General features: G+C 34.7%; 1 protein-coding gene across 1 annotated transcript; it reads right to left on the bottom strand.

Moving 5' to 3' along the window:
* Positions 1-4933: 4933 nt before the first annotated feature.
* Positions 4934-8161, bottom strand: LOC132599831 (uncharacterized). Its single transcript, XM_060313023.1, has 3 exons — positions 6772-8161; positions 5515-6384; positions 4934-5416 (listed from the first exon to the last, which is right to left on the bottom strand). The coding sequence occupies exons 1-2, from the start codon at positions 7561-7563 to the stop codon at positions 6016-6018; spliced, it is 1161 nt and encodes a 386-aa protein (XP_060169006.1). The 5' UTR covers positions 7564-8161; the 3' UTR covers positions 4934-5416; positions 5515-6015.
* Positions 8162-11883: the final 3722 nt, after the last annotated feature.

Here is an 11883-nt window from a genome sequence, read left to right as displayed (position 1 = left end):
AAGAGAAACTTAGTATATTGTATAATCACCATCGATTGTAAGTGTGAATGTAGGTGCAAGGAGTGCTTGCACAATGAGTCTAAGGACTAAGATGCCTCAATAGTCTGATAAAGTTCTAGTCATGAACACCAGGACGAAGGAGTAGAAGTAATCTTTTTGGCATGGCTCCAATTGATTGAAATCGATCCACAGCCTTGCCACCAAGTTAACACTTGCTTACCAGTAGGCTAATAGTGCCTTGTGAGTTGTGATGGAGCAAAACTGCAATTGATTTCTTTGAATAGTACATTTTTATAGCTAACTGCTGCAGACACTTTCTTTTGTAGCTACTTTATTCATTTTGCATCTCGTTAATTCGTTTTTTATTTTGCTTTGAAGATGGATTCTTTGTTCTTGAAAAAATTTTGTGTGATATCTTAACGGTTAAACCGATAACGATAAAAAACCAATTAACCAATAACCCAGTAACTGATATCTTAACGGGTAACTGATATCTTAACGGTTTAAATAACCGATAAGTTTAACGGATAACTTTCAAACCTGAACCGAACCACCCGATACGCAGCCCTAGTCAAAGGTCAAAAGTTATTTGTGTTAGTTCCTTAGTGTCGGCGTAGTTGCAAATGAAGCTGCAATGGTTACTATTACGTGAATGTTACTAATTATGTAGGGGTCGTTTGGTACACTGTATTAGCTTGGATATCCCAACACTAACTGTGGGATTAAATTTGTACCATGTTTGGTAAAAGGTATAAATTTATCCTGGAATTAATTTATACCTTATACCTAACAAAATATAAAGTGCATCCCAAACTTAAAGATGAGATATCACATCTTATCCCATTAATCCCCGGGTTATTTTATCCCATCTCCTAAATGAGATAAATTAGTCTCAAAAGATGAGATAAATTAATCCTGGGATAATTTTGTCTACTTATAGGAGTTTCCGTCTATGGAAAAGTAAAATGGCACTTTCCATGTGTTCTGGTGGATTTGTTCTTTGTGGCTAATGGTCATAGGATGATACAGAATTACAGATCAACTTTTGAAACAGTTATGATTTCTTTTGTTATTTTAGTTGTTTTGTATCTCTATTGGTACTTGTTGCTATTCACTTCATTTTAGTCGGAATAATTAAATCAAAATATGTATGTAAATAGGTATTGCTTAAACTAAAACAAAAAGTAGTAACTCTAAAACAATAACATTTATATCAAAATTAATTTCTAGTCGTAGAATTCAATGTGTGTTTGAATTTAATCTTCATTTTAGTCTGAATAATTAAATCAAAATATGTATGTAAATAGGTATGCTTAAACTAAAACAAAAAGCAGTAACTCTAAAACAGTAACATTTATATCAAAATTAATTTCTAGTCGTAGAATTCATTGTGTGTCTGAATTTAATCCCCTCACAATATCTGGGATATATGATTATTTTTCTCCTAGGATAGACGGAAATACCATTATCAAAATAGCGGTATGTCAAATTCTAGCACCGTTGGGACGCAAAGACTAAAGCAAATCGTACGACGCTGATTCATATTTTCGGTGTGTAAAATATGCGACAAGGGCTCTAAATTTATAGCCAACAAGGGATGTTGAGACAACCCAATCTAATGCCTTTTCATAAAATATAAAGCAGATAGCAAGTGCCTTTTGGGACGATGGATTTTCAAAAAAGGAGATCATTGCCCTTTACGAAAAAAGCATCGAAAAATTCAAAAGGAAAAAGAATTTTAGTCCAAAAAATTAATCAGTCAATCAAATAAAATCACAGACAAAAAAATATTTTGCTATTTATACCCATTAAATTCTTCAACCTTTTTCAACGTGAGACAAAGTTCATCACTTAACCCAAAGGTCATGACTCATGAGATCAAACCCATTCGCACCAAAAACCCAACAATTTATTTCCTCCACAATTGAAGCCTAACTAACCAGATCATGATTGAGGTCGAGTTTCGATATGGTTTCAACTGCCACTTTATTTTTCTTTTTGTCTCGTAGCATGTATAGGCTCCTTTGTCTTGATGTATAATTTTTAAATTTTAGCTATGAATTACTCAGACACGGTTTTGAATTTTATTTACCTAGCCCTCAATTTGTGGAAATTAGGTTGGGCAGAGGTTATGAATAGCCAGGGAGAGACGAATTTAGCTTATAAGTTATAGGTTCATGTGAACTCAATAATTTTCACTCAAACTCCTATATACGTATGAAGTAACTAGCAGGTAATGCCCGTGCGATGTACGAGCCCAACATGGTTAATTTGATTTTTCAGTTTAACTAAAGTCTATGTAAAGTGTTGTATGTAGCTTTTAATAACATTCTCATTGTCATTGCATTATGTATCAATAAGACAAAGATATTTTATGGACCATCACTTTTGTTATAATTATGAGAAAAACAACAGTTTTAGTCCTTGTATTATTACATAACTCATATTTTAGTCCTTGTGTTATTGGACTAAGCACATTTAACCTTCAATTAAATGAAATGTGTGATTTCAATCACTCAAGGTAGCGGACGTTATAACTTTTGATATGTTTCTATTTTCTTTTCTTTCAGAGTGAGACTATCATGCCTAGCAAAATATGTCGATGCCTTTTCTTTTTTGCTGCTAAAAACAGATGGAGAGGGTGAAAAACATAAGGTCTGTATTTGACTCTTGAGTTGCATAGAAGGAATAATACTTGGATAAATGACTATGAAGCTGAAATTTTCACTTCTAATGGTTGATTGCTTCTGGCCGGCAGGCAAGAGCTCTCTTAACCGTGGATGTCCATGTGAGGCAAAATTCAGTTGTACCCAATTATATGATCGCCTATAGTGCAAACAGTGGAAGATTACCATGTTCATGCTGGGGTTAGTCAAAGTCGTGGAAAATTGGGAGGTTGATGCTTCCCCTTTGAATGATACCAATGGAGATGGATTTTTCAGGGACCTTCCCTGAGGTAAGTTTTCTATGAACGGTGAAAGACAGTGGATTTGTAAAATCGAAACAGAGCTTATACCGAAAAAGAAATCAATACAATGTAGTAACATTGTTAAGTCACCTTGTTACTGTAAAAATAAAGTACATCATATCATCTATCTATCTATACTATATTAAAAACATGAACTTCCTAACTTAAAAGTTAAATTACGTAAATACCCTTTTAACTAATCAAAATAACCTATTTAATATTTTAAAATGAAAACCTAAACTCTCTAAGAGACGGAAACCAACGGTAAACACTTTTAGAAAGAGTCACAACTTTTACATTATTAAGTACGTTTCAACTTTTACATTATTAAGTACGTTGCTTTGGTACAAACTCCATAATTCTCTGTTGGAGTGCCGTCGTTGGAAATAATATGCTAACTCGATGCCCTGTTGATATGACCAGATTGTTGAACTGCTCAAGCCATTTCTTCCTCAGGAAGTCCACGTATCAATTTGTCTTCACTTTTATAATGTTTGTTGGAGTGATTTAGTCTGTTATTGATAAATGTTCATAGAAATATTAGGAAGAACTTTTAGCCACCATTATCACGTTCTCAATGATAAACATATGAGTAAAGGGTCAAAAACACACCTAAACTATCACGTTTTTTTTTTTTTTTTGTGTTTAATGCATAAACTATCCGAAGTGAGCAAAACACACCTAAATTATCACTATGCAGTTAGCAAAACACACCTGGACGCTGACTAGACTAAATGTTTGATCTCACTCACCTCAAAGCGCGTGAAGCAAAATTTTATCAAATTTTTCTTGTCCATTTGGCATAGATAACGGCTATATTTTGCTGACTCATTATTATTTTCTTTTTTAAAAAAATCCAATTAATTCTTTAAAACCCTAAGCTTTCCCCTTTTTTTTTCTTTTTTTTTTTAAATGAAAAAAATTTATCTCCTCTTTCTTCTTCATCATTTCTCAACCATTTTTCTTCATTTCTTCTTCTCCTGTGCAAATTTTTTTCATTTATTTCTTCTTCATTATCAACCTTGTTCTTCATTTTCTTCTTCTATAAGGGCTAATAAGATTTTCTCCTCCTTTTTGTTTCCTTTCATCTTCTTCATTGGTCATATTTTCTTGTCAAAATGAGGAAGAATGTCTTTTGTAAATGTGGGCAGCCTGCAACGATAAGAACATCAACAATGAATAATCATCCGGGAAGACGTTTTTATGGATGCCCGAATTATGGGGTAATCATCTTTCAAATTACTATACATTAACCAATATGTTTTTGCCATTAATCATCCGGTTAAATAGTGTGATTTAATTTTTTCAGATTAGTGGTCGTGTTGGTTGTGGTTCTTTGATTGGTATGATGATACATTCCCAGCCTAAGCAAAGGCTGTTATTCTTGGCTTGAAAATGGATAAGAAGGAACTTGAGGATGAATTGAAGAAGAAGAAAAATTTGAAGATGTTGTTTATTAGTGTATGTTCTAATGTATTTTTTGTTGTTGTTCAAATGCTAGGGAGCCCTGTGCAAGTTTGAATATTTTTGTGTAATATGGAATTAGTGAATGTAATATGGAATGGTATTTTGTGTAATTTTGTTTGTGTAATCTATGCAAATCATCCTCCATGAAAGAATTAGCAAAGCCAAAAAATGCTTATATTAAGAAGAAACATATTGGCTTACAGTTTAACTTGGGAAGTCTTAGCAACATCTGTGAAAACTCCACAAATTTATTCTAAATAGAACACCTACTCCTTTCTTCTCGCACTATAACCCTCATTTCAAGAAGTACAACCACAACTATTTTAATACACACACTAAAAGATTTGAACAGAAATATACATACGGAAGAATCTTCATAGCTTCCTCTCAAGCTATTTTAATTTCTTGTACCTCAATCTTATCTCTATTCACCTACAAAACTTCCTCCTTTTGTTGTTCTCACATAACACAACAATAATGATACATTAAAAACAACATTCACTTAAAGAACTGAACTGAATGTTAAACAACACCATTCAATAACTACTAGTCAAAAAGCAGTCACCATACAATAACTATTTGGGCTGCAAATCAGTCACCATACACGACCAAAAATCAGTACTACCATATTCACAATCAAAATACACAACTTAGAAATAGTTTAAACCACAACAAAAAATAAGTCTAGTCTTTCCTAAACACCTTCAGTTAAAGTAGTTCGAACAACAACAAAAATCAGTCACGTCTTTCCTAAACACCTCCAGCTTTTGTTGTTGCACTTTGTGGTGAAGCTTGTGACTTGGTTTTCATATACCTAAGCAATGCACTTTTATGTTGAAGTTGCCTTCCTGTGATAGCATTTTTTCCATTCCATTTGAGACCTTTACTTGGTGCATAACCAAGATCACTGATCACAACAGCTGAACTTATTAATTTCTCTTGTGCTCCACTTTTGATTACCCTACTAGTAGGTCGTCCTTGCTGCGAAGTAATAAAAGAAATGTTAAACTATTTTAAAGAGGTGTCATTAAGGAGATAAATGTTTGGACATTTACTTATATTGTGATTTGTTGACTTACAAATTGAGCACCTCATGATTTTTCCCTTCTTTGAAAGCTTTCCACAACTTGATACCTCTCCAAGCTCCTTCTTTCTCTTTTTCGAAGGCCTTCCGGGCATTTTCCTAACAGGAGGTGGCTCAACTTTTGGATTTGATGTCTCATGCCACATCTCTATATTGGTTATTGGTTGTAAGAAATTTCCATAAGCTCTCAAGTAGGTCTCTTTTCTGTACCATGTAGAAACTGCGTCAAGGGGATTGGCTTCATCACGATGCATGGCTGCTATTGCATGTGCACAAGGAATCCCTTTCAGTGCCCAAATTCTGCAAGTACAAGTTCCCTGAATTAGGTTAACCACATGTTTATATCGACCATCCTTCACTTCATATCCAATATCACCATTCCACTTAATTTCCACCCTCATTGACATCTCCACATTTGTATTTAATACCGACACTGCCATTGGGGATATGTCATAGGTCCAGCTATCTGCAAATGCTACCACTATGGTGAACGTATTCATTCATTTGTCCTAATCTCTTCAAGCATACTGATGATAGTCTTGTGCCTAGCACCCAACACCCAAGCATTGAAGCTTTCCGCCATATTGTTATCCACACTGTCACATTTTGAAGTTGTCTTGAACATTGCTTTGGACCATCTTTCAGGATTAAAGCTTGCTAAGCTGTTAGAAATACCTTCACCTAACAGTGTTAATTTGTCCAAGTTCCTCCTGAGTTGAGCTTCAAATGTTGATCTAGCACAAGCCCAAAACATTTTTCTTCTTTCAGTACCCTTCCAATCTTGTGAACATCTTGCAAGTATATGCCTTGCACACATTCTTTGTTCACATTCCGGAAGTAACTCTTGAACAACTGAATATAATCCCTGAAAACAGCTCAAAATCATATGCTAAAACAAAACTAAGAGCTGAAATTAGCTAACAAGGAGCTGAAATTATTTCAGCTAAAGCAGCAGCTAAACAACAACTAAAAAGAGCAAAAATAAAAACTAAAATTAGCTAGAAACAACAGCTGAAACAACACCTAAACAACAGCTAAAAAGAGCAAAAATATAGCTCAAATTAGCTAAAAACAGCACCTAAACAGCAGCTAAAACCAACAAAAAAAACTGAAATTAGCCAAAAACAACAACTAAAACAACACCTAAACAAAGCAACAAAAAAAAAAAAAAAACAGAAATTAGCTAGAAACAACACCTAAACAGCAGCTAAAACCAACAAAAATATAGCTAAATCCAGTTTGAGAATCATACTTTTTGCATGTCACTTATGATTGTTAATCCTGCTCCTTCATCATTGATTTCCAAATCAGATTTCAAGATCCTCAGAAACCAAGTCCAAGTATCTTTACTTTCAGTTCCAACTACAACCCAAGCTATTGAGAACATCTGATTATTCCCATCCTTTGCAATAGCAACAAGCAATTGGCCCTGATATATCTCCTTCAAGAAGCAACCATCTAACCTAATACACTTTCTACAACCCTCAATAAATTCTTTTTTCAAAGCTGAAAAGCAAATATAGAAAAAGTGGAAGAGTTTTTTTCCATCATCACAATCTGTCACCTTTACCACACAAGTGCTTCCTGGATTTGATTCAAGAATCACATCTCTGTAGTCATAGATTCTACTAAACTCAGCAATATGATCACCCATTACCCTTTTCAACACCATTTTCCTGGCCTTCAAACACACAAACTTACCAACATATAACCCCATATCTTCCCTGAACAAATCTTGTATTTCCCACCCCTTTATGCAAGGTTGAGAAATAATTCTATTTCTATAGTACTTAGCCAAATACTTATAGTTGCACATTGTATTGGTGTTGGTCTTATAGCACTTGTGTTTTGGATTGTAGGTTCTTATAATGAAATTGGGAGATTTAGAGTCTTTGCTAGCATAAAGTAGCCAAGGACATTCACCAGCTTTGCATTTAACTCTAACTCTTTTTTGGTCATTGTGGATCTTATCTAGTTGACAACCTCTCTCAATTGCATACCTACTGATTGCTTTACTGAATTTTTTCACATCCCCAAAGACCATATTTACTTGTCACGTGACTTTTTTCCATGTTGGATCATATGAGACCCTTTTGTCCTTCCTCCTTGCTCTTAAAATACCAGATTTTTCAACATCTGTTTCCCCATCACTTTCACTCTCAAAGCTATCCGCATCTGAACTGTCATAAAAAGGCTCATCATCTAATAGCTTACCAGTTAGATTTTTCTAGGGTATGTCAATGTCTTCAAAACCTGGATCTATGCCAACTTCTCCCACAAAACACTCAGCAACTTTTTTCTTTCTTGGCTCCCTTTTTTTCTTCACATATGCTTTCAAATCTGCCTTAACTATGTTTAGCTCTTCATGAACATCACTTCCATAACCATTCTCATCATCTGAAAGGTTAATATTTTCATTGTCTTCGGCATCACTATGCACAGTATCTTTTACATCATCTTCCTCTTCACTAGACAACCCAAATTCATCTTCAATTTCATTTGTGTTCTCAATAAAATTTTCCACCAGATCTGATTGTTGGACCCCTTGAATTTGACCTCTACCATCAATAAGTTCTATTTCTTTACCTAAAGGTGAATTGAGACTTCCACTAACCTTGCTGGTAGATTCTTTATGAGGTCCACCTACCCTATTACATGTGGTCTTAAAAGACTCACTAGCCACGTGTGTTTTTTTTAATAAAAACTTCCCCCTTATGACATAAATAAATGTCCATAGTACCCCCATTAGCCAACAAATTAGCTAAGACCAACAAATCCCCATCTTTCACCAATTCTACCAAATTGCCACATTCAGAAGATCCAATAAACATTTTCTCTACATTGGTAACCCCAAAATCCCTACAATAATCATTCAATTCCGGAATAGACAAATGATCCATATCAACATTAAAGGCATACTCCTTGTTACCCCCAATATAAATAGGCCCTAACTCACTCACAAGTTGTCACACCCTAGCAATGGTAGGGCATGACGGGCACCCGACTCTCATCAGAGTCGAGCGAACCCTTAGACATTCGCTCTATTAAAACCTGTCATTTCAAAAACTTTTAAGAACATAAAATTTTTCCAAATAGAAATCATTATCTCTATAACGATTATGAAAACTTTCAATCAATAAGTACTTTAGACCAATCTAAATCATCTAAAATACATACTCTTTTAAAATCCATAAATGACTCAACTGATATCACTTTGTCGACATCTCGACAAACATACCACGGGACACTGTCTGCAGAAGTCTCTAAGAAGTGAGCTGGACATTATGAGTCAGGACAGGGCCCTGACATACCCATAATCATACATATCTATACATGACTCAGCACAGCTCCAGAATGAGGTGGAACTTTCCAATCCCAGCAGACGTCAGAGCATCCTAGCTATATACTTAACCTGCCAAACAAGCTGGGGCTGCGGGCATGAACGCAGCGTCCCCAGGCAAAAGGACGTCAGTACGGACAATGTACTAAGTATGTAAGGTGGTAACAAATCATAATCGTAATTTGATTTAGGAGAGAATAAATCACAATCTAACTCAATACCTGCAGCCTTCGCTGGAAGAAACATAAATGTGTACACGAAGTCTCAAAACAATCTTTAAGTAAATAATGCAATCCAACACACATTCTTTAAGTAAATAATGCAATCTAACACACATTCTTTAAGTAAATAATGCAATCTAACACACATGCCGCTTCCGACATGTTAACGAAATGGTCCCTTCGGACAACCGCTTCTGGCTAGCATCACAATAGTCCCTTCGGACGGCCGCTTCCGGCATAATAATGATGGCCCCTTCGGGCAGCCGCTTCCGGCTTAATAATGATGGCCCCTTCGGGCAGCCGCTTTCGGCTTAATATCACAATCATGTCAACACAAACTTAATCCACAAATATCAATACAAAGAGATGATGCTATGGAATGTAAACATAAATCGTAAATGAAATGAAATAGTAAAATCTCGCACCCCCTTCGGAGTGGTTTTGAAAATATAACTTTATGTTTCCTTTAGTATAAAACTAATTTCCTCGAAATCATTAGTAAAACCATATACACAACTCAACTGGCACCTTATGAATGTTCCCTTCGGAACCGAATAGGAGTACAATATCAATAAACCATCACGAGGAACATATAGACCTTACTCGTCTAAGAATGGAGTCATATGGAGTACATATAGAATGAATAGCGCAAGGATCATGCCAAAGGAAGAAAGGTTTGCCTTACATACCTGTTAGCGACTATTCGTAAATTCGTTCGCCTCGTCGCTCTTTTAGCCTATTTAATATAAGAGTAACGTTATCGTCAGTAGCTATACTTTCTAGTCCATAAATCCGTAGCCCATCGCTTATAAAACTTATTCTTTGGCTTATACTTTCCCGTTAAGGGGTTTTCATTATTTAAGGACTTAACGAAAATCGGGCAGCATTTCCCCTATATATTCGCCTAACCCGAATTTCCAATTATTCTCCTGTTAACACAGAAATACCAACAACAGAGATGTACATATAAAATTCTCACAATTCAGTCCATAACAATTCTAACAACCCAACAACTTCTCTAAATCCATTTCAACCCACAATTTCCTATAATATCAATTTTATGCATTTTCTTGCTTCCAATTTTGTCCAATCCAATTTTAATAACTCCATTACACACTATTAACACAATTACACCATAAAATAAGAAAATCTTACCTTAATTTTCTCGGAGGAATTTCTACTCTTAATTGCTCCAATTTCGCAATTTCTTCTTCCTCGATTCAATATCCAATGTTGCTATCAACTCCTTGAACGTATAGAACACTATTTTTGTAACTATAATTCTCCTTCTTCCACAATTTAGGGGCTGGCCGTGCTCAAGGAGCTGCTATGGCTGCCCATACGTTTTTCTCCAAGAACAATTTGACCAAATTAATTTCTTATGCCAACACTTAGTTGAATTAAATCAAATGAATTCTTGCAACATTGAATGTTAATGTTCAAAAGTAGAAAATGTGCTTTACATACGTGTGAGAACCTCCTTTTAGGTGACCCTTAAGTCATCCACTTAATTGACACGTTGATGATATTATTAGGACCAATTGATGCCACGTGGCAGCCCATTATTTGTTTTTTTATTTACATTATTTTCGGGTGGGGCCCACTTTAGTGATTAGGCTTAATTAATTTAATTAATCACTAATTCTTACTTAATAATCTAATCATGATTAATTAGTACTTAATCTCCAATAATATACTTTACACTAAATAAAATTTATAAACAATTGTGTACTAATTAGAATTGAAAATTAAAAGTCCCCGTTTCGTATCCGAAAATGATCCCGTCTTTAACTTGAGTCGACTTGCTTGCGAATATTTCGACGTATAAATATACGGGGTATAACACAAGTATACCACCAATATGGAACCTTAAATTTATGTATGTGTCGGTCATTTTCCTGGAACAATAGATATATGCAAATTTTAATAAGCCAACTATCATAAAACTGTATCAAAATCCTTATAAAGCCCTGATTTTTTTTTAACTTAGATGACAAAAAAATAGGAGAAAGTTAGTTCTCAAGTAAAATTCAAATTCAGCCCTAATTTAAAAATAAAGAAATTTGTGGGTGAAGAAAGAATACCTGTGTGTAGTCTATTTCTACTACTTTCAACTCTTTTCAGGCGAGACGAATCACAAAACCCCAAATTTTTATACAAAATCCCCAATATTTTGTGACATGAAGAACCCTAACTTTATTTTTCCAGAAAATCAGCAACTAATATGGAATACATGATGAAATTGAAGGTTAATGGGGGAAAACAAGACACCATCCATAGTAGAGATGAGACCAATGTCGGAGAAGAAGAGGATATCGGTGTGAATTTTGCATATTTTTTACCATGACCGGTGATTTCTAATTTTACCCAAACGTATTAGGCTTTTAACTTTTAACCTTTTATTTATCCAAGTGGAATTAACTTATGCCACAGTGGAAATATTTATCCACGTGGAGTGCCACGTGGCACTATTTTTAAACAAAAAAAAAGAGTGTAGCACACGCATCATAGTATATAAGTTCAGGTGTGTTTTGCTAACTGCATAGTGATAGTTTAGGTGTATTTTGCTTACTTCGGATAGTTCAAGTATGAAACACAAAAAAATGTGACAGTTTAGGTGTGTTTTTGACCCTGTACTCTAAACATATTGCACGTTGTTCTGAAAAGGTAATTCTTTGTTCCTTTCTTCATTATTGCTTGCATTAGTTTTATTGACAATTGAAATGCCTTTTTTTATGTGTTTTGTGAAGGAGTGATTTTCTTTAATTATTATTATTATAGTTGTTCATTATTGAATAATTAT

This window comes from Lycium barbarum, chromosome 6 (assembly GCF_019175385.1).
Source record: "Lycium barbarum isolate Lr01 chromosome 6, ASM1917538v2, whole genome shotgun sequence".
Taxonomy (NCBI): Eukaryota; Viridiplantae; Streptophyta; class Magnoliopsida; order Solanales; family Solanaceae; genus Lycium; species Lycium barbarum.
This window is presented reverse-complemented; position numbering and strand designations above follow the sequence as displayed.